This window comes from Pseudopodoces humilis, chromosome 3, assembly GCF_049639895.1.
Source record: "Pseudopodoces humilis isolate 2021_Gansu_Grassland_sample_001 chromosome 3, ASM4963989v1, whole genome shotgun sequence".
Lineage (NCBI taxonomy): Eukaryota > Metazoa > Chordata > Aves > Passeriformes > Paridae > Pseudopodoces > Pseudopodoces humilis.
Genome location: NC_142202.1, coordinates 68,001,225 through 68,024,870, shown reverse-complemented (window position 1 = coordinate 68,024,870; position 23,646 = coordinate 68,001,225). Strand labels below are relative to the sequence as shown.

General features: G+C 37.8%; 1 protein-coding gene across 3 annotated transcripts in view; it reads right to left on the bottom strand.

The window, feature by feature from the left end:
- The window catches only part of LAMA4 (laminin subunit alpha 4), a 101,530-nt gene that overhangs the window by 10,860 nt on the left and 67,024 nt on the right, over positions 1-23,646 (bottom strand). For 2 of the 3 annotated variants that reach the window (XR_015772159.1, XM_005518284.3), the window contains exons 19-34: positions 22,403-22,576; positions 21,231-21,373; positions 20,740-20,902; positions 18,554-18,687; positions 17,321-17,492; positions 15,144-15,275; positions 13,982-14,124; positions 10,617-10,755; positions 9,336-9,473; positions 7,610-7,743; positions 6,205-6,369; positions 5,355-5,508; positions 4,474-4,664; positions 2,757-2,946; positions 1,874-2,029; positions 899-1,058 (exon numbers count right to left, since the gene is read on the bottom strand). Coding sequence is in view for 2 of the 3 variants with exons in the window: in XM_005518284.3 (XP_005518341.2) it covers positions 899-1,058; positions 1,874-2,029; positions 2,757-2,946; positions 4,474-4,664; positions 5,355-5,508; positions 6,205-6,369; positions 7,610-7,743; positions 9,336-9,473; positions 10,617-10,755; positions 13,982-14,124; positions 15,144-15,275; positions 17,321-17,492; positions 18,554-18,687; positions 20,740-20,902; positions 21,231-21,373; positions 22,403-22,576 (2,488 nt within the window). In the remaining variant the exon portion in view is untranslated. The remainder of the gene's footprint in view (positions 1-898; positions 1,059-1,873; positions 2,030-2,756; positions 2,947-4,473; positions 4,665-5,354; positions 5,509-6,204; positions 6,370-7,609; positions 7,744-9,335; positions 9,474-10,616; positions 10,756-13,981; positions 14,125-15,143; positions 15,276-17,320; positions 17,493-18,553; positions 18,688-20,739; positions 20,903-21,230; positions 21,374-22,402; positions 22,577-23,646) is intronic. The other variant, XM_014263594.2, reaches the window with a different exon arrangement.

Sequence of the window (23,646 nt, the reverse complement as noted above, 5' to 3'; positions counted from 1 at the left end):
ATGGAAATGTGAGATACACATAGCATGGTGTACTGTCAATGACCTGTTTCAACTTTTGTTTTGATTGTGTTTGTTTGGAGTACTAATAAAGGTTTATTTACTTTTCTCATTATTTAAAAAATATATTTTGCTTAAAAATATTTCTTAGCAATGAAATGGACAGCAGAAAGTAAATGATCTGTATTTTTGGCAGTTTCTTATTGTGCAATTTCCTAGACGCTCAGCAGTCATTATTGAGTGAGTCAGAGTTCACTTGAGCTTTGATGATTCAATAGGAGAAACTCCCTTTTTCAAACTGGTGACAGGCTAGGGATCAAATTAGAAACACTTGTCTGATTCTTCTTGGTGCTGCCAGTGAACAGGGTTGTGCAGTTTCCTTTCTTGTTCAAATCAGAGCCTATGTGACCAAAACAACCTCATAAAACTCTTCCTGGAACACAACAGGCCTAAATGACAGAAAAGATGTATTCTGTCATGCTGTTCTGCATCAAGACATGCAGAAAGCCTTTCTGCAGGATTTTTTAATCACATGTTGTTTATTAATTAAAAAAATAAGGGATGGCCATTTGATGATGTATTTGGTTTTGGACATGTTGACTTCCATAATAATTTTTAGCATATTGGTCTGTTCCCTTATTAAAATTATTCCCTTATTAAAATTATTCTTATTATTTGAAATACACACATACAGATGTGTTTATGTAACAACTTGATAAGTTTAACGGTGACATTGTGACCTGTCAATATCATCTGCTTACCACAAGAGTGATCTGTTTCTGATAATCCTTACAGCTCACAGCCTCAGAAATTACCACACCCTTTAATGAAAAATGCCATTCTGAAGCACAGTGAATACTACAGTCCTATTTTGGGATACATTTGTATAGGAGTAAATTACCAAGGACAACATATCCTCCTTGTGATGAAAAGTATGTTCCTGCTTCTGATGGGCCTTCATAGCAAGGTGTTACACTAAATGTCTGTGAAGCTGAAGTAAGTGATCTTCCATTGAGCTGTAAGTTGCTGAGACAACCACTAAAGCTGTAGACAGAGTTAATCTGAGGGGTAAAAAAAAAAAGCCTTGATTAGTAAATAAACTGCTTGTCAAGGAAATAGATTCTTCTGTCCTTATTTTTACTTGTTTATAAGCTATAAGGCTGTGATTGTCTGGGGCATCAGTTTTGAACTAAAAAACAATTTCCAGACAAGGGAAGAAGCAAAATGATTCTCATAGCCTCTCATGTCTTTTTGATGACTTCAGGGTCTCAAACAGTCCTTACTGAACTGTGAGAAACAAAGCACAACTAGGACAAAGCAGTGCTATACTTATGCCTCATAGCCTCAAGGCAAGACAGGGGTCTACTTTTTCAGAATAGTTTATCAATCTTGTTAGGCACATAACACTAAAGATTACCTTGAAAGAGACTGTTATATTCATTTTTGGCTTAACACTCCTTTCTGTATACTTCTGTACCTAGCTGTAGAACAGAATCCTGACCTCTAGGTATTGTCTTAAAACAGAGGTAGGTACTAGAAGAACATAAAAATATCTCCAAAACTCATTCTCAGACCTCAGGGTGAAATTGATCTTGCCTAACGTTCCTTATCTCATCTAATTTTGGATGTCACTAGGATTTTTTCGTTCCTTATAGACCATTGTTTCCCCAGCTGCTGCTGCAAGGCTATGGAAACCTAACCCATACCACCAGCCCAGCCCTGTGGGAGATTTGCTCTATACACAAACTGAGCTGCCTGCTCCTCAGCAGGATGAGGGTCAAGATCTTAATAAGCTTTTGTCTGCTCTCATCCCTACAGCCAGCTTTTGTATTCTTTACAGAGAGGTGTGGGGTCTGTACATAGAGGTCTGCTTTACCTGGATGTTTTTTACAGCTTTTCCGGGAGCTACACCTCCAATATAGAGTGGTTCAGTGACTTGCCAAGTATTCGCATTCCCATCAAAAGATTCTTCTAGTACTCGGAGACCATCAATTATCAAGCGACCAATATTTTTGCCTCTAATAAATATCACCTAGGAAGGGAAGAAAAAAATGTGGAAGATTACTTTCCTCTGTTAAGGTATCACTGCTGTGCAGTGGAAGATGAGATATTTGGGAAGAGAATGTGTGAGTGATACTGTACAAGCCTGTTTTGCTAACTGCCCGTATTCTTTGCTGGACAACTCTCTTTTTTCATATTCATATAAAGGTTAGATAGTAAAACTGCTGCCTTCCTTAAATTTTAGTGTACAAGACAGAGGTAATTAAGGTGTCATAAAGTCTTCTGAGATCTACTTATCACTGTTAGCATTTTCACAGTCCTCATTAGTTTTATGGTATGGATTCATCCAACCTGCTTTCAACACTTAAATACCCAAGTCAGTAGTTTAGTAACTGCAGACTTCCTCTGTAGTTAATGAGGAGAGAGACATAACTAAAGAGGGAAATTCACCTTGACTCCTAAAATTGTCTTTTCATTTTCATTTAACTCTTAATTGCCTTACTGTTCTGCTTATTTCCTTTATTTCTGTTCAGCTGTTAATGTTGGGGATTGCTGAATTTTTATAACTGACTCACTTTCCTGTCCCTAGTTAATGACTTAATAAAATGCTTCATGGAAGATCTAAAAATACTGATGGAAGTTTCTCAACACATAGGTGTGTTTATGAATACATGAATGAAAAATCCCTGAGCTGTCACATGAGCAGTGTCTTTACTTGACAGCATGTGCCACCATAATGATTGCTTTCTTTTACTTACGTTGTGCCACAGACCATCATTGTATTTCTCTTGGCTCTTAATCCTTATCTTCTGGTGACCAGCATTAAACATAAAAATGAGTCGTCCATGAGCAACGAAAAGGGCCATGAAGTTGGTCTCTTTTTCATCCGAAATGTAGAAAATCATTCCATGAGATGAGTGAGTTTTCAGACTGATAGAGAACTGAGCTCTGGCACATAAAAACACAATATTAACATCAAACCAGATACGTTTGATTTAAATCAAGCATCAGGCAGAGGAAGATGAGATTTTCTTTTCATCGAAAGAAATATTCATCTCCTTTATGGAAGAGGTGCTTCTGAGAAGCATTCTGTGATGGTTTTTTGAGCAGAAGTCAAAGTTGGAGAAGAAGCTGCCTGGCAAGGAATTTGGTTTCAAAAATTAAAATCTCTGGAGTGAGTAAGTTCAATGCAGACCACCAAAATCTGACTCTACATTTCCTTTCATGTTAAACAGCAGTGTTGGGGGAATTTTTAAGTGTGATGTCACGGAGGTGTAATGTTTAATGTTATTCCAGACTTGATTGAAGCTTCCCCTTCCTTGTAGTTCCTTGTGAAGTCCAAGACAACATGGAAATTATACCATTGTTGGTTTGACATTGCCACAGTGAAAATTTCTTGAGTGATTTCTATTACTACTTACAGTTTAAAACACGGCAAAGCTGTATTGCTGTAGGACAGTGCCAGAACTGATTCCTGCTTCTTCTGATGTCAGGTCTAACCTAGTTTCTGTTCTTCATGTTTTCTCAAGAATCTACATATTCCTGATGATATGTGTGTGTGCGTTCCACAGACACTCAGCCCCTTGCCAATATCAGTTGTTTTTAAAAGACACAACTCATTGGTTTTTAAAAATGAACATTACAATAACAAAGCTTTAATAACATTTGGCAAATAAATATGTATTGTAGGAATGAAGGTGGGATGAAGATATTAGAATCTGTGTTTTCCCTTCATATGGGTACCATCAGAATTGCACTAAGTAAAACACTGTTGAATTAAAATGAACATAATGATTTTTTAATTTAAATCAGAAAAGAACATTCTTTTTTCTGAGTTAGTGGTCTGGTATGCTTCCAGGAAGTGCTGTGTTGCTGAATTTATAGTCTGTAATGGAAAGTATTAAATCAAAATCCTTGTTGGATTTTGAACATTGTATGACATATTCTGTGGGAGCATGAATATCAAATGCCAACAGTATCTGGACTCATTATTACTTAGATTTTCATTATGGCTTGAATTGGACAAGGTTTTCATAGCTTTATATCCTACTGCACTGTGAAGACTCCTAAACATTAAACTACTGACAAGGTCCACTCAGCATGTTACTGCTTCCTTTCTGCTTTAATGCCTTTACCTCTTGTGTAAAGAGATTGATTATTGTGCATTGCTTGTATAGAACTAACATCCTCAAAAACTTCACACAAATAGGCAAGGAGACACATTTTGTTAATATGAAATGCAGATGAAGATTCCACAAGAGGGATGAAACTGGGAACAGTCTATGTTTTGTTCTTACTCAACTGAAGCACCTTTTAATATAACCTAACAACATGCTCTACACAAAATTTAGCCTAAGATATAAAGGAAAAAAACCAGATAATAGCAGAAATGTGTTCCTTTAAAAAAAAAAAAAAATTAAAATACATCTTTCTCCTACCCAGCACATTTAATTTTTATTTCTAAAGTAACTTTACCTTTGACTGAAATCCTTTGGTATGTGATCAAATTCTTGCCGGCTGTTTGCTGTTCCTCCAAATTGATAGGCATGTTCAGTTGCCTTGGGATTCATTGGCAAGTGGCACTGCGGCTCTCTTTGAAAATTCACTTGATACAGTTTTTTCAGGCCAGATGAAGGCTGTGAAATCTTGTCTTTATCTCTTCCCACCTTCACAGAAAAAGAACTATTAACCAGAATTTTTAGCTAAGATTGGACATAATAAAACAGTATCATTTATATATGAACTAATAATATATTGTTTCCCTACATAAATACAATAGGATTGTTTCTAAGTCAAATTTTCCTTGAACAGATCTACTATAAATGCTGATATAGGACAGAAGAAGGGATCAACAAAATGCCTGTGTAGCTAACATAATTACAATTAAATTTTTTTTGCAGTTTTCCTAATTAAATCTTTTTCTCTTTGCTTTTGGTGATATCAGCTATATTATAAGCTTGAGAGGATATGCTTGGACTAAAAATTCTGCATGCTGGAGGAAGGTTTTTTCCCCATTTATATTAATGTGTGCTAATTGTACCCAGTAAAGAGCCATACAGAAGTAGAAGAGAGCAGAAGCAAGCCTGTTGCCTTTAGAATACAGAAGAAATCAAAAAGGCTTGTTTCTGAAGTACTGCTTTGAAGAAGTCAGGTATTTTATTTCAGAGTTTTAGCAAAAGAGAATGATCTAAGTGTAGGCCAGATAGATAGTGTCAGTACTATAATTTCCAGTGATGGAATATATAAAGGAACAAGATCCTGTTCATATATGTGACATTGTCTTTATGCATTTTAGATCCATAATTCGGAGAATTTTGAAAAATTCTAGGGTGGTACTTGAGCAATTTGTAGCAGACCTTTTTGTTACGGTTTCCTTTGGCTTTTGATGAGTTTTTTCCTTTCTTATGGAGAAGAGCAACTGGAGGAGATTCAACAGGGCATCCATACAAAGATGCCTGAACCTTCTCAGAGTACTTCTGGAAATCTTCCACTTCAACCTCTTGATCCAGCCTGTGTTTCAAAGAGGAGATGACAAGAACAGGTTTTTTTCCCAAGTATTAGAATTGTCTGCATAAAAATCTCAGAATTGTAAATTTATAGTTTATATTATATTTGAATAGGCTGTTTTTCATTCTTGGATCATGGATAAAGTACAGATTGATCAGCCAATGTATGGGTAATGAGGACAGCCTATACTACATCTGCCTGTTTTATATATGCTGGCATAAACAGAGAGAGTCAATCTGCAGCATCAAATTCAACTTTAAAATCTATGTAAGAACATTTCATAAAGCAATTAAAATAAACACATTATGGCCATTTTTGCATGGAAGTCCTAACTTCCCTAGCTTCCATGAAATGCCTTTATATAATTTAGTTTCAAAAGGCAGACCTGAAAGCTATATAATATAAACGTAAATTACAGCTATGCAAATTATTCATTGCACCAGCAGCATTAGCAGGTGCAGTGCTGAGAGCTTGTTTCATCAAGTTATTCCCACCTTAACAACATCTTAACCTAGCAGATCTGTGCCAACAGATTCCACGGCAAATAAGGTAAGAATCTTATTCACACATGCTGTCTAGCCTCACGAAATGAGACAGGAATTTTTATTGTGACAATAAATCACTTCTCATGAGCTACTATCCAAGCTGTCAGGCAGAGCAGTGACTGCCTGTTAATGTGTTTGGGAGGATGTTACTCACCTAGTGAAGTAGGCGTTGCTTATGCAGCCAGTGAAGTTGGCTTGCTGTGTTCTGAGGGGAGAGCCACCAAAATAAAACTTTTTGATGCTGTCTGGGCTTTTCCCTGCTCTGTCCTTTGCTGGGTTCTTCTTGCTCTGTTTCTTGTCATCAACAGTCAGCTCATACCTGCAAAGGCAAAGCATCCATTTTGCAGGCTAGCTTTGGAAATGTTAGTGCCCATGGTCAGACAGCACATTACATGCACCCAAAATGTTCCACTCAGTGCATACATCACTCAATGGTAGTGCTCAAAGGCATGAGAGGACCTTTTTCTTTCAACTGTGCAATAAGTAGCAGTGCATTGGCAAAGTTGTGAACAGAGGCCTATGGATTTAATATTACCCTGCAGTTAATCGTGATGTCCAAAATAGTACAGTGAAGAAAGATAAACTAGGGGATTGCTGATGAAGGGATGGAGCCAACATTTGGGTAAAATAAGATCCAAGCACATTTAATCCAAGCTAATTATTTATGCCTCTATCCCTTTTTCCTTCTCTTTCCTTGCAGTGCATTGGTTTTTGAGTTTATACAATGCTTTTTACCTAATCTGATTTTGCAACCTACTAATTGTTGCAGAAGTCAGGAATGATTCTCTGGCTTTAATAAGAAACTGAGTATCAGACATTGATTTGTTTTGCAAACGCAGGGAAACATGACAATCCCCAAGGTTGTTCCAAGGCACCTTTTCACGTCTTCAGCTTTTCAAACTATGATTCTTGGATGTCAGAAGTCACAAGTACAAACCTTTATTTCCATTAGGAAAGTAAGAATTCTTGTTTCTCATAGGCAAGATTCTTAAAGAAAGTTGCTTTGATTATGTGACCTTCTAAAAAAAATTTAAACATAGAAACAATAGAAAAACATATCAATAAACTGAAGCTTTCAAGTCTTTCAAGGAGCACAGAGAAAGGCTTATTCTCTACTGCTGTATTTAGTGACATTTGTGGCTGCCAGTGCTAAAAATATTTTTAACATGTTTCACTGTGTATATCCCACATGAATGCTTTATGTGAAGATGCCTCAATTACTTTAGGGTAAGCTGGGAATTGTTTTAACAAATTAGAATAATCAAACCTGTTAAAAAATTAAACTCATGCTAGCTTTAAATGTTATTAAACTGTTTTCTTACCTGAGAACAAAAAAAGTCTAAGCTTTCAGAAAAACTGTTATTTTCATTTTAATAAAAGTTCCCATCATCTTGAGCTCAGGCCCAAGCTGGCCAGTTTTCAATCACATTTAAAAATCAGTCACTTAAAAAAAGCCCCACTCAAGTGTCACTTTAAAAGGGGGTGTTAAAAGATAATGTGCTTTACAAGAAATATTTATGTTCTCAAGGTAGGGAATAAAGGATTCTATACAGCTTTACCTTTCTGGGGTGACAGAAGTAATGATGAAATGCGTTTTTCCATCATTGTAATTTCGTTCTGGCGACTGAATTTTGGTTCCACTCGCATTTAAAACCACAGCACCTCTCTCCATAGAGATGGATAATACATCTGACTGAAATACAGACAAAAGCACCTTCATAAGCAAGTATTACACAGAAAAAATAATAGTTCTGTGAATTTGCCTGTTGTATTTATTTTTCTTCTGGCTGATTTCCTCATTTGCGCTTTATTTGCGAAATTATATACTCTGAGAAGCAAAATAAGAGATTATATCATTAGAATTTATATTGACAGTTTTAAAGCCTGGATTCTGGGAATTCTGCTGCCGATTACGTCTCATGTACCTGTCCCATGAGCTCCTTCCATGTAGCACAAATGTATGATGTTTACATTTTATTTGTGTTTCTGGTACCCTGGTACTGTACTGAGCAGCTGTTACTGCGAGATTCCTGCTCTAAAAAAAAAAGACTTTTATTTTTCTAATTCCTTCTGATTGGGCCCGTTCAATCACACAAAATTATCTCAGAGATAAGATGCGCTATGTGGGTCAGGCATACGGGATCACTGTGCCACTAGCAGGAATATCCTCAGCTCCATCAGAGCAAGCACTGCCACTGTGCGCTGGTAGGAATCGCTCTGTCTCATTGTGCCAAGCGCTAAATAGCTGAACTTCTGTTTGCTAAGTAGGGCACTTGGAACCTCACAGGATTAGAGCTGTTTAGTTGAAAACCTGAAGTGGCGTGTGCGAGGCCTCATTCATGCAGACGATGTGGGGAACTGACACGGTTACTGATTTCAATTTAAGGTAATACTCTAGGCTGCAACACGTGAAAGTTCAGAAGTGGTTATCGGTGTCGCACAGCCCTCCCTGCTGCACTGCTGATGATATTCTGCAGGCATAGCAGAACAGACATTTGGGGGTGGTTGCAAATGTTCTGTCATCTGAGATCATGCTCGCTGCAGATGTCAGTCTGAGCCTGAAGGATCTTGGGATGGCTTTGTCTCACACAACATTTTGTGAGTGCAAGTCCATATTTGTGCCCATGTCACACTTCTGAGGGGGTATTTTGAGCAGCCTGGCTTCCCATAGCTGCAAAGAGCCATTCTCAAGTGCAGCTTTCCCAGTCACACATGGAGGTCTGTCTGAGTGCCATCTGGGAATATAGGCAGCTTTCTGACTGATTTCTGTCAGCTCAGCAGTGCTCAAAATGCCGTGCTACTAATTCAAACAAACTTTGCTTCTAGGGGATTGGATGGCAAATGTCAGGTCCTTAATATTATCTGTACTTTGGTAGCACCTGCAGGTCCAAGTGGGGATTGCAGTGCTGCTGAGCACAGCGAGCTGCTCTGTGCATTTCTGCCCTGAGGGCTTTATCGAGCACAGATGTTAATGCATGTTAATTCTAGGCATATAAGCCTGTTCTCTTCTCAGCATCAAAATGACGTCGAAGCATTACTGGTTTTCATCTGTAGATCAAATGCAAACTGCAAAAATGAGGTCACCAGTGAATGCTTCTGTATTGCAGACTACTTTCTCTATCATGAAGCCATAATATATTATATTATACACAAATATATAAAATACACATATATATAAGTATACACAGTATATGTAATAATACAAGGAATTGTGCTATTCCCCTAGTATTCTCCTGGGAAAAAAATTGAGAAGGTAAAATAAACAGTAAAAAAATAGATACTTACTCCTTCAGAATAGTAAAACAACAGCCCGCTGGGCTGCAATGTCCGGAAATTAAAGCCTCCTTCGAACTCAGTAAAGAGGGACACTTTTTGGCTTGATGCAATGAAGCTCTCACCATTGAAATATGCATTGCGGGACATCTGTGTATTAAATAAAACAAAATTACAAGTAGTGCTCAGAAAACATTCCATTAATACAAAGAATGAGTCTATTTATTTATTTATTTTAACAGTTGCAGCCAGTTCAGTTATAGAAAACAATTTTTTCCTGCATATCTTAAAGCCTAATTTATACAGGCTTTCCTTCACATCATGGGAAAATATTGAGAAAGAGTAGCAATTTTAGACTAAGTCAAATTATTCCCAGCTTCTCAGGATCTTGGGCCCATCTTAAGTCTGCTGATGTTAAGAGCATGAAAAGTAGAAGCAGAGGGGCTCATGCCCCTGTCTGAGCTGTGTGGCACTGAGCCACAGTTCCAACATGTGATATATTACTTTGTGTGCTGTTCTGGGTACTGGGGTAGGGTGGAGGGTGTTGGGTATGGTGGTCTATAACCCTCTGAGTTCCATGAGCAAAGCTAGGTCCAAGGTAGGACAAATTGCAGATAACTTCTGTGTTGACAGAGGGTGAAGCTGTGTGATGAGTTCTACAAGCGATCCTTCCTCTTCACAGGTTTGCAGCGTGGCTTTTGATAGACACAGCCATAGGATGAAGACCCCAAACACTGTCTGGATTTGCCAGCCCTGTGTTGTAATGGACAAATGATGATTGACAGAAGGGACCAGAAGCCAAATGGCAATTTTCTCAGAGCTAATGCTGGTGCAGTTGGTGTGTGTGTCACAGGGGAAGAGCTGATCTGACTTTCAACAGAGAACTCATTTGAAGGGTGAATATTTTGCTGTCTTTTCCATTTCACACATCTGTATTAGGATGCATGTAAGGATGATTCTTCTTGTATCTCTAAGAAAAAATTAACTACATTGGAATATTCCCATTCAGAATACAGTACATAATTTATTTCAGATTGAGTTTTCACACTGCAATTTCACATATGAGAAAAATTTTAAGTGAAACGCCTTGTGCTATAGCTCAGAGTGAAAATTGGGTATTATGTCAGCAGACTTAAGAGACACACACAAAACCCCCACGTCTGCCAGTCAATGAGTGCACGGTCATTTCCTTGGTGGAAGACTGTCTTTTCATTGTTTGGAGTAAAACCTCAAGCTCCCAGCTATATTCATTGTCAAAATTTGTTGTTATGTCTCAAATGGTGTTACGCTTACCAGTGAATCCTCTGGGCACCCATAGCTGATTCCCAGGGTTCCTGGTTCTTCCAACAAGTTGAAATCCTTCTTTTGGAACTGGAAACCCTTCATGCAGCCTTTAAAGCCGATACTTCCTGCCAGGTGTGAACTAATGCTGCTGGACAACAATGCCAAACAAGCTGCAGTTAGACAGCCCTTGCATATCTGAACAGGATTTTATTGCCAAGATGTTCTAAAAGGCCTGGAAGAATGTTAGTCATGTGCCTCACTAGTGCCCAATTCTTGCATCTTTATGTAAAACAACTAATGAGCCACACTTGATGTTTTGAAAAGTCAAAATGCACCTTGTAGTAGTTGTAGTAAATATTATGTATTTATAACTGCTTACAGTAAAAGTAAGTGGATTTTTATCTCAACATTTTGGCTTTGAAGAGAAGTTCTGATTTAGGTTTCCTGTCTTGCTTTTGCTATCAAGCTTCATTCTTGCCTTTGCAAGCAATTGGGTTCTACTTCTTAAGAAAAATACTAACAGAGGTCAGGGAAATAAGAGTAAATTCTACTTGCTGATGTGTGGGTTCACATACTTTTAAATGAGAGCAGCAGGTGGGCTTCCAGGATTCTTTTTATGTCAGATTTGAAGTAGACAGCACAGCAGTGTATCCCAACTGCTCCTACTCATTACTCTCAGTTTTTCAACTCCACATCTTACCAAGAAACTACAACATCACAGCACAGGGTGAGTATAATTGAATTTATCCCCACAATTCTCAAGGTGCATGAAGAAGTAATTTGCCTAAAATCACAGTGAGTCTGTGACAGGGTCCAGGAAGGAAATTACGTGGGAGCTACTACGTACCAGTCCAGGAGATAACTAGGGAACATATACACAGGAGGAGTGAAAGTGAAATCCTGAGTTTGATCTGGCTGCCTGTAAACAATCTTTGTCCTTTAAGCAAGATGTACCTCAGCAGTGGGACTCTCTTCACCTCCTGAGACATGATACTGTTGCCATCTGCTACTTGGAATTGTTGTCTATGAGTTATCTCATTGTAAGGCAGATATTTGGAACATGGCAGAAGAATCAAGATCTGGAAATGCCTATTTTTTTGCATTGGCAAAAACCAGACCATCAGGTGAAGTACAGATCTACATGTACATGTCTGAAATATGGTGAGAGGAGGAGTGATGTAGGGGCTTAATTTACTCCTCAGTGAAACCAGCAGGAAGGCAATATCAACAGGAAGGCTCCTGTCATTCTTACTGGGCTTTGGACCAAAGTGTGGAGTATCAATTGACCATTATAATCTTTACTCTGATTGACCATGAGGCTAGCTGGATGTGACAAATATGCCTTTCTGTTAAATGCCACAACATTTTCTGGAAACAGGCTTAAAGAAAGGCTTCTGAGTTAATTTATTAACTCAGTTAAGAATTATGTTCCCAGTGCTCCTACCTACCCTTAGCTTTCTGCTGTATGCAGTGACTGAGGTGGGAGCAAAATAACGTATAGGGGTACTTACAGATTCATTTATTTGGGGAAAAAAGGCAGTTGACAGAGAAAAGTGCATTTGAAGTGAGTGAAAATTACGCTGCCTTAGAAGAATATTAGACTAAGACTAGAGCTAGTTTCCCCAAGCTGTTGCTGCCCTGCAAAGTATTTAAATGTGTGTCTGTCTGCATAGAGGAAGCATAAATATCAGTAGCAGATAGTAGTAGCAGTAGAGAGAGTACATCATCAGTAGGATACTAATTTTGGCTCCTGATGAAAATAGAATGGTGCCACCACATTTGGCCCATACTTTTTGATATCTACCCTTGTCAAGAGAATGAAGGCTGAGTACAATATCAGAGACAAAGTTGCAGCTCTGCTTAAATAATTTCTGTATATATTCTTTAACATTATAATTGATAATATTTTTACAATGCCTATGGTCTTTTTTTCTTTTTTTCTGATACAGCTTGTTAATTGAGATGTTATTTTTCCTGCTTTGACAGTACCTTCCAGGTGTTTTTCAGAATAACCACAATCTGCTCAGAAAACTGCAGGCATAATTCATGTGATCTATCTTTTATCCTATATTTCTGAACAAGTCTCATCTGCCATTGAGCTGCTCAGTTGCCTAGATTTCTAGGTCCTTCTGGGCTTTTTCAGTGTTCTTTAGGCTTGATTAATGAAAGTAATTTTCACCATCCTTCTGTATCTTTCTAGATCATTAATGTATTTAATATCAACCCCGAGAGAGATCCTTTAAGCATATGCTGTAGACTTTTTATAGTGTGAAAATTTAGAAGTTACTACTATGTCCTATTTTCTTTTTCCCAGCTGCTTTCTAATTCACTGCAGCCTTTTCTCTCTCCACTCCACTAGTTTTCTTAATAGCCCCTTATGAAAGACATTTGTAAAGAACTGTTTGAATGGACAGGTAAGTTATACTCTGTCCCTTGCCCACCACTTTGCTTGCATGTTCAAATAATTACATGGGATTGAAAGGCATAATTTTTCTTTACATGAAGTTTTTCACTATCTTAAGAGTTTAAAGATTAAGTATTTTATATCTCAGATGTAATTTTTCAAGTCAACAGAATAAAGAATGAAATTTTACCACTAAGTCCTAGAAACTGTTGTTCAACATTGCGCTTTTCTTTTTTTTAACACGGAGGGTATCCCTGCTAGCAGTTGTGACACTTGAAACAGCAGCTGGATCCTTCTGAAAATTTTGGCCTTGCTGTCTGAGCCTGGGAATGAATATTGGCTATCAGAAGAGAATACTCTTCTTCAAGTAGCCAGTCTGGTCTCAGAGCATGACCCTGGGGTCCGGCAGATTCCTATGGCAGGGAATGAGAGTTACACAGTCTCCTGAGGTTAAACTGCATTTCTGTCAAATGGTACAATGGGAAAATGAGACCTCTTCTTTTCTTCCCACACTACACTACTAAGTCAGAGCCAGCTGACTTAGATCCAAAGAGAACCTGAGATGAATCAGAACTGAAATGCTGAGTGGGAAAAATATCATCTTTGGATTTGAAAGTGCAATTGGTAGAGGTAGAGGTAGAGGGTCTTGGTTAATTTTTTCAGAGCAAGGAGCAATAGCAATTTTATATGCTGGTCTTTGAAAATGCCTTTTGTTTAAAGAACACAACTGTTTCTGTAACTCTTACTAAAACTGGCCCAGTTTCAGTAGAATTTAACTGTGCTGGATCAAGCCTAATCTTCAGTACTTAAGAGCTCTGAGACACTTAGAAGAGTGTCTGAAGGGTTGTTTTATATAAGGTTGATGCCAAAGAAATTGTTTTATTATTACCCCTTAAGGACAGGCCATACAACTTAATTTACATGTGGTGATTAATTGAAAATATTCACTGTATCCCATTTGTAAACCAACCTGGAATGCAAGATCTCATTAGGTGCTCCTCCAATGTAAATATCTGTGAATGGCATTGCTGTTCTTTCATTGTCCACACTTTTTATATGTCTTCTGTCTACTACCAAGATCATCTTCTTGGAATTGTGATATATAATGGAAATCTGAAAAGAAAAGCATGTGCTTAAAAATGTGATCTATTGTAAGCTGTTATGGTGATATTGCAAAATTGATTGCATCTTTATACCTTTTGTTTGAAAAGTTCCTACCATTTTACAGAGAAATTGTTTGTAAATTAGGAGAGGCTGACAGTGATTACTAGTAGGAAGTTTGTTTTGATGTCACTATTTTTCTGATGACTGAATCCTCAGGATATTTTAATTTTGAATAAAGCAAATGAAAGCACTCAGATTCTTCATTGTGTCAAACAGATAAGCTCTGGGAACTTCAGAATGCTTTCTTGATTTATCAAAGAAGTTAGGGCATACTTCTTAAAAAACTTCTTTCATTTTCAAAGCATAAAAAGCTTAATTGTTCTCTGCTTAAATGGGAATAGAATTATAGCTGTAGTTTTGGTCACTAATCAGACTTCAAATTTACATCAAATAAAAGGCAGGAGAAACAACTCACTAAGGGGAATTTACTACTGTCACAATTACACTGGCTTAAAGCAAATTCCCTGAAACCAAATACAAGTAGATATTTTACATCTCCCAAATTCCATAAAATGCTGTGCATATATAGAAGGTTGCTACCATATCAACTCTCTTTTCAAATGAAATGGGAAATGCCATAATTCTTGTAATACAACTAAGGTGGTCAAGTTAACATAATGACGTGGTTTTACTTGAGGAAAGTTTTATATTTGATATAGAGAATTGTCCTTGATACAATTTCATATAGAATTAATAAAACTTTCTCCCATATGAATGGTCCTGTCCTTGGCTAGTAATACACACAATCTGTCTACAAGCACTGATTTATGAGGAGGCAGGGACAGACTTCCCTTTCCTCTGCTGGGTACTAGTGGGACTTGCATGCAGTCTGCTCTTCTGCCTGTTCTACCATATCACCACCTACACCCTCATCCTTTTATGCCTTTTATGGGCTTTGAAGCAGTTATTTCTGCTTGGAGCTTCTGGGATAGTTGGTCAAATGGCTGTGATAGCAACCACATTGGTACCTCATGAAATTTAGCGTCGTTAATCCTAGCCTTCTTCATGGAGTCCTCGAGAAGCATAGGGCCGTTGCTGAAACCAAAGTCATAGCGGAGGTACAAGAAACCATTGTGCATCTCTAGGCTGAAGAACATGCTCTGTGTAAAACAAAAGAGCAGTCAGAAAAGGACTATGTGGCAGTAATTAAAAAAAGTTAATGAACAGCGTTATGAGACTGACATTGGGAAAAGGATGCCGGGAAAGAAATTTTTATTTGCAAAATTGTAACACAGTTTCTATATTTTTATACTTATAATATATGTGTATGTATGCACATGCACACAATTTTTTTAAAAGTGGCACTTTTTGGAAGACTTGGTGAACTGTTTCCTCATAGAAATAGTATTTGGTAACTCAGTGATGTCACTATTCTTTACCATGGAAGTATTCCTAATGCAAGCACATCTATTCATGGTTAAAATACCACATGCCCTAAATGAAAGATATTACATTGGTAAAAGCAATGTTGTGCTAAAATGGCTGTATCTGCATTAGCAGCTTTTATCACAATGTCTGCAATCACTCAGGGTTTTGTCTTTTCACAGCCCTGATCAGCAGTGATGTATTTACTGAAAGGTGAGCAATAGCTAGAGTGTATTTACTATGTATTTGGTTTCTAGAATTCCTGATTGTACTTAACGATTCCATTTCTGTTCTGTGGCTGGGTAACCTAAACTTCATAAGCAGGAGTTGCACTTTAGAAAATCTTTAGGGAGTGCTTGAAATGAAGATCTGCACCCTAGAATTAGCCTTGTTCCAAAACTGAACATAAAGAAATAGAAAGAATAGTTTACAGTAAATGTGCATCTGGGTTAATGCTTTCAATGCTAATGTTTTTCTTCTCTCCTAGTGTTCATGCCTAATGGAAACATGGGAACAATAATTCTCAAAATACTACTGCAGGCCAAGAACAGCTGTCTTTGACATAAATGAGCCCACCATTTATGTGGTCACATACATTTATATAGAAGTCACTACTTAAAGAAGTAAGAGTAGGTTTTAATCTAGCGCTTTTAAATGAAACTGCAGCTTGGGCTTGTTCTGAAGAGAATAAACTTGAAAATGAAACAAGGATTACATTCCATATTTATGAGCTGTCTTTGCAGAATTGAATAATGGACCAGCTTACACAGACTTTCTAAAAGTGCTTGTGAGTAGGTGTGATCTCCCACAGCTGATATCCAACTTGAATGCAGTTTCCACTGACAAACACAAAGTGCATACATCTCCAAGAAACCTCTAGGTGCTTTTGCTTGGAAGAAAAATAAGTGCTCTACAATAAAGGCTCTTAAACTTTTAACAGCAGCTGCTTAGTCAAAAACTCCAAAGAATGAAGGTGATTGGTAGCATGCTATTCTGCAGAGCAAATTGCTTCCCATGACCCTCTTCTGGAAGTAACTCTAAAGGCAAACACTAGAGAGTAGCTCTTCTAATAAGAGTGGATTTTTTTTCCTTCTAAATGCTTAAAGCAGTCCTACAGGTAGGTGTCTACACAAGTGTCTGTTTGTGGACTGGATAGAAAAATATTTGGTTTTGGTTTTTCTAGGTCGTAATTCACACAGAACTCATGAGCTTGATGTGGAAATACCCAAAGATCTAAAAAAATAAAAGGTCCACATTTGTCTTCAAACACTTAAAGAGATTGCATCACTCTCACACTTGAGGAAAGCTCCTGATATTTAGATCAAGCCTTTTTATTTGGACTGCTTTCTATTTTCAGAAACTTAAATGTTTAACTCTAGTACACCCTGAAACATAAAGTGGCAGCTACCACAAAGTGGCTGCTTCTTGGGAGTTACTTCACAGAAGTTTTCTGTAGCTTTGATTGTGCATTCACATTTAAATAAAGGTACAACAGCTCAACTGGAGTCTATCTTGAAGTATCATCACAGGGATATGACCAGTTTGAAGTCCTGACTGTCTCTGGATAAAAGCAGAGTCCAGCTCAGGGGTTTGGCTTCCCAAGGACTTTGCAGAGCAAGTTCCAGTTCCCACCTAATATATGCATGCACCAGACAAACACAAAGTATTTCCTCTTCCCAGAAGAGGAAATAAAAACATTTTGGATTTTCCAAGATATTCTAGGTACTGGGGAACTTGTGGTTCTAATGGATAAAGAGAACCAGCAGGACTTGGTACTCACCCCATTAATCATCAGCAGGATCAATCCACTGTCTGTAGGCGTTCGAACTTCGATGTCAAATCGAGTCACCTGGCTGAATTTTCCCCTTCTCTCAATGTTTCTGGCCAAGGCATAGCCAGAGCCATCAAAGAAATAGCTCACAGCCCGGCTCTGAGTGAAAGCCAACTTATCTCTATGGAAAAACAAGCAGAGAAGGGTGAATTGGCATATACCCATTTTACTTTAGGGGAACTTAAGTGCTTTTACATACTTTATTGAAATAATTGTTCTGAACTTCTGCTTCTGCCTAGCAATGCTGAGACTGATGACTTCCTTTCAATTTTTTTCAGAGAATTTTTTTTCCTGGGAAATAATGTGTAGCTTTGAAGGTGCATTTAACTCTTTCATAATAACATTGTGCTTTTATCCTGTGCTATATGTAGAGGAAAAATCTTTGCTTGTCCTTGTAAAGTGATAGGCCCAGAGAACTTCCACATTATAATGATACACAGCTATTTCTATTAAGAGCTTTCCTAGTTTGTACAGAAATCCACTTGAATTCTCCAAGAACTTTAGCTGAGCATGGACTCTGGTATGCTCTGTTCTGGAGAGCAGCAGCTTGCACTCCCTGTGGGAATGGTGTGAGAAACTAATTTTCTCTATCCCAACAGTTCCTGCATTTCTTCCCAGTGCAGGATGCAAATTACTCTCCTTTTCTTTCCAGAGAGAGGTTCCACTGTTGCTGCCTGTTGTGTGAGCAAAATGCCTGCTGTGTCTGTGCTAAACGAATGCTGCAGTTAATGTTCACTTCTACTTTAGGAACTGCATTTCCCAGTTTGTGAATGGCTTATCTAAGGAATATCTGTTGTGGCTTCAAGTGTATGGCAGGAATAAAGTTCTGTGTAAACTCTTCTAGCTGGGGGTGGGACTACACTCAAGGTTATCAGGCCCACTAGACCTGACTGGCTGTGGCTGTATCACTTGGAGCAAAGTGATTTGAGTCAGGAGCTCTGCCCAGGCAAACAGTGGGGTAAGAAGGGAGCCTGGAGCAAGCCCCAGATAATATATATATATATATATATATATATATGTAAATGAAACTCGTTGACACAATTAGTAGCTAAGAGCGACCAAGTTCCTTCCGGGACAACTCAATGCTACTTTCACTTTTTTAATCTAAAGCAGGAATGAGCCACCAGGACTGGCACCTGTAACAAACAGCAGTGGCAGGGTGAGGATGGGATTGTCCCCTACCTGGCACAAGGTGGCGATGTGGTGGTGTCGATGTTATAGATGTGCTTGAAGTTGTACAGGCTGATCACATCATCGTTCAGGGTAGCCAGCTCCAGGCAGCCGATGAAGCCAGGTAGGTTCAGGCTAGGAGGGAGCTGTGCAGAGGACAAGGAAGAGTTAAAAGGGGAAAGGTGGCACTCTTTAGTTGGGTGTTGTGAGAGCATTTGTGCCTGGGATCAGTTCTGTCCCCGTGCAATTCACATTTTCAAAACAAAAGGTTAATACTGCTGTGAATAGTCTTCATAGCCCTTACCATGACATGGCCTTTGGGCTGTAAATGAAAAAGGAGCACATAAATGGTCTCACAGTGACACAATTAGGCCAGGTAAGGCAACTGCAAACAAAAACTTATTTTGTAGTTTTGGTGTGAGTATGCTCAGAAACAGGGAAAAAGGCTAAGGCTTTATTAATAACAGAGCTTACTCAATGTGAGTAACTCAGTAGATATTTCATATCTAATGCATATATATCCTTCACAGCCAGAAAAAATAACTCCATACCATAATTAGAGAGAGAGAAATGAGAGAGCTCTTTAAACCCAGGAGGCTGGGATTCAAAATGTGTGCCAGTGGGTAATCCTCAGTAGGTATTATTTTGAACAGCTAGCAGGATGTAGAAACTTCTTCTTTTGACAAAGGCCGCTGCAAATGGAATTTAAACAGCCACACTTGTGAGGGGCAAAATGCAAAAGAATAAAGCTACCAGACCTAGGCCATTCTTCTTTATAATAAAATATTTTGCCTGTGGAACAGGTGTGATAATAATAATAGCTCTTGTACTTCAGTTTGATCACTGTTGGTAGCTTTTCTTAATATTTTCAGTATTTCCATTTTCTTATGATACAATAGTAATGATAATACAGCAATACAGAATATAAGTATCTGTAAAAGAAAATTATATTCTTATCTGCAGCACAGATACATTTGGTAAATGATCATGTTTTCTTTATTCTTTTGTTTCTTCTATTTTTTGAAATTATGTTAAACTTGGGAGTTCTATTGGTTAAGTGGTGCATTCCATATTTGCATAGTATGTAACAGGGAAGCAAAAAGCTTTTAACAAATCTATGTTAATAAATAAAAAAAAATGTGAGGTGTCCTTTTCTAAGGGGGAGGGGACCTATCAAATAATACCATGAATCCTTTCCTTCCTATTTCCCTTTCCTCTTTCCTTCACTCTTCTCTTTTCTTTTTCCTCTGCTCTGCTCTGGAGCAGACCTGGAGAGTTCATTTGCTGGGTTGCTTTTTGTATGTGCATGTGTGCATGAAACTGTTATTCAATCTTCAGTCCTATTTCCAGGCAGTTTGCACCCAGGGATCAATAATCCAAAATTCCTGCCATGGCATATATATAGTAGTCATAAAAATGCCAATCTCAGGAATGCATAAGTGTATTGAGCTACTCTTTCTTTGTTTTTATGTTTTCAGGAGAGCTGCTTGTGGATCAGTATTTGGATCTTTTTAACACCTGCTACAGTTAGCTTAAAGAATTTAGGATTCTCTAGGTGTGTTTTTATTCAGCCATGCAATTTTCACAGCCAAGATCATTCATAGGAAGTTTTAAATCCCAAAGTAGGAACTGGCATATTCACAGAAGCAGGTAAGTGAGGTGCTAATTGCTGCTGACTATTAGGAACTAGACTGAAGCTACTGTCTCACATGGGTCTTCAGACATATTCTCCACAGGCAACTTTCATGCTGTTTTAAGTCTGGATTTAAACCAGTGATAATTCAAATTCAAACAAATAGCTATATTGTTAGTTTACCACAAGATCTTAATATTAACAACACTTTTCATTTTTGTGACAGCTGTAAAAAACAAATTCTAAGTACAAATAATTCATTATCATTGAAAAATACTGGTAGCCTGCAAGTTAAGTTGAACTAATAGGCCTTTGTCTATGCATGCTATTTAACAGCTAGCAAGCCTTCCTTTTAGTACTTTTCAGGAAACACCTGATCATCTTACTTGTATGACAAAATATGTTAGGGAAAACTTCTTCACCATGGCTAAAAGTTTGAGTCCTAAGATGATAAATGACTAAATAAGGACTTTTTATTTATCAACCATTTCTGTGTTTAAATGGAAGTCCAGCAAGATTAGTTTGCACTATTTAATTTTGAATAGAGAATATTTATCTGACCAACCTTGAAGCCTGGAGGCACTCCACCAACATAGAAAACAGCATTTTCAGGTTCCAGGTTAAGAAGGGAGCCAGGACCAAGGACCTCTCCCTTTTTGATGAATTTTTCTTCAGCTGTGCTGCTAAGACTGGGCACAGTTAAAAACATTTTGCCATGTCTTCCGATCCTGCAGAAAAGAATTGTAAGAGAAGAGAATTTCAAGTTGTCCAGACTTACAGAAATAAAAACAAGCTCCAACTCCAGGAAGAGTTTTATTTCCTTAGAGAAGACTAGCAATTAGGAGGTAAAAAAATGGGAGGGACCACAGACACTATCTCTTCCTCTCTGTGGCCCCTTGGGTCTTGGCTTTTCAAAAGCAGGAAAAATTTCGATTTATTTCAGCAGGAGTAGAACCAAGCACAGAAATTCCTGATGGGCAGTTGTGACACAGCCTTTTCTGCTTGATTTTTCCTATTAATTATTTGATTTTGGGGAAATACACATTATCACTTTACCTCTCAATTTTGATGATACTGAAGTAAGAGGGCCAGGTGCTGACTGGCTTGGCATCCAGAGGTATTTCCACGTCTTGGCCCCCCAGATTATAAATGTACACAAGGTTGTCATTTTTAATTGCGAGGCCAATGTAATGTTTTGCCTAGAACACCAACAGAGAGGGATGTTAAAGATACAACATGGAAAGAGATTTAATGCAGGACCTAAGCAAGGGGTAAGCTTTGATAAACTGAATGACACCTTTAAATACTACCAAAAGCTATTTAAATAGAAACAAAACCTTTGTTCTCTAATTGGTTGCTTTCACCACATAAAACTGTACGGAAAAAAAAGTCTCTGATATTTTAATTTATATGCATTTTGACTGAGGTAAATTCAAAGTCATGAGATCTCTGCTGACCATGAATTAGTCATGTTCAATGGGAAGCTGTTCAGTATTATTTAATGTGCAGTGCCATGTGCAGGAAATAGTCTAAAGCCTAGATATTATGCTGCAATTAAATATTCTGCCAAGAGGTGTTTCAATTGATTTATATTCAGCAGACATTCTTTTTAGGAAAGCTTAAAAATGAAAACCTGCCTCTTTACCTTCCCAAGTAACAGATTGCCAGAATGATACCTGGCTAGTGAGTTGTGACTGTTTTTTTTCTCAGAACCACAGTTTAAAGAACAGCTATTTCAAAGTAGTGATGAGGAATGAACAGAGTGTACAACAGCAGCACAAGACACAGATAAAGAAGCCTACTTATCTTGTGGGCCTGTGACCTCAGAGATTTGGAACTGACACTGTCAGCAGCATGAACTGATTAAGGCATATCTCACAGAAGCCAGGCAGGTGACATTAACTGCTTCAGAGCACCTTGGTATTGGCAGAGGAGATAGCAAGTGTGGCTCACAGCAGTGAAAATCAAAGCAGTACACTGCCAGGCAGTCTAATTTGCTTTTTAGAGAGAATCCTTCATTATTTGGGGTGACAAGTCTCAAGGACAGGGGTCTCAGGAACCCTTGCTCTTTGCTTGTCACAAAATCAATTATGGTCATAGAGCAGACACCTCTAATTTTGAAACGTGAAGAAACAGTGAGAGGGAAAACTGAGGGCAAATAAATTTCGAACCGACTTATTTTTTTAAAAAAATTATATGCATAAAAATTAACCGGGTTATTCTCTTACATTTTTGTTTCCGAGGTACAAAATGAATCTGTCTGGAGAGGCTGCCAGCTGTGGGTTGTCTTTGTGAAGCTTTATGTACAAGCTCATGGAAGTGAAAGATTTCAGTTCTTCCACGTTGATCTTTGGATTGACTTCAACAGCTGATTGGCCTTCAAACATCATGGAAACTTGGACCTGCAGTTGCAAATGTGCAAAGTGAGACACATGTTGCTGCCTGGGGTCATTACCTAAGGTAAGTGTGTCACAATACTGAGCCAGCAGCCTTGCTTACTGCAAGAGTTGAGTTGGCATCTGTGTACTGGGCATGTAAAATTGTATGTTTGAAACAATGTTTTCTGGAAGACACTGTAAAGAATATGGAGGAAGTTATTTTAAAATTAATTAAATGTCCTAATGAACTCTGCTTAAGTATATTCATAAAGTAAATTACATTTCAGTGGGAGATAGATGTGTGCTTAGTTGGATCAGGGCTACATTACTGTGTATGGAACATAATGAAATTCTTACACGGCTATAAAACTTCTGCCCATAATTTGTTTCTTTGCTTTGGGAATTGTATGACCATTTTCTGTTCATGAGTAATCCTGTTATATTATTGAATCTACAGTGATATTTATGAGATGCTAATAGAATTGTAAAACTGTTCATTTTAGTTCAAAATGCTTTCAACATAACTAATGTTTTCAAGTTTAAACACAGTATACCAGAATCACAAAATACATTTTAAAGAACAGTCAAGCACTACACAAAAACTGATTTTTCCAAGTTATATTCTAGCACTGTGAACATACAATAGTGCACTGAATTTTTTATTTCTCTGAATGAATTCAAATATACTTGACCTTGGTTTTCTTGTACCCTCATTATTTATGTATGGTAATGTAAGTGTTTTTTTTTCTATCTATTAAATATGTGTGAGCCAAGGATTCTCTTACGCTGCAGAAAATGAATTCAAAAGAAAGAAAGAAAAAAAAAAGAAATGCTGTCATCTCAGCGAAGCTTACATTAATTGCTGTAATTATTACTCATAGTAATTAGCTTTGTAGGTAATTTGCCTGCAAATTGTAGGTAATTAGATTTTGTTGTTCTGGCCATCTTGTACAATCTTTATTGTCAAGTTGCTACTGCAGTAACAATAGTCTACCATGAATACTATGATAATGTCAAATGCTTGCAAATAGTTGCTGTAAAGATTTAATGACCTCCAATGTGCTTTGTTCATCCAGTTTTGGGGAGGTGACAAT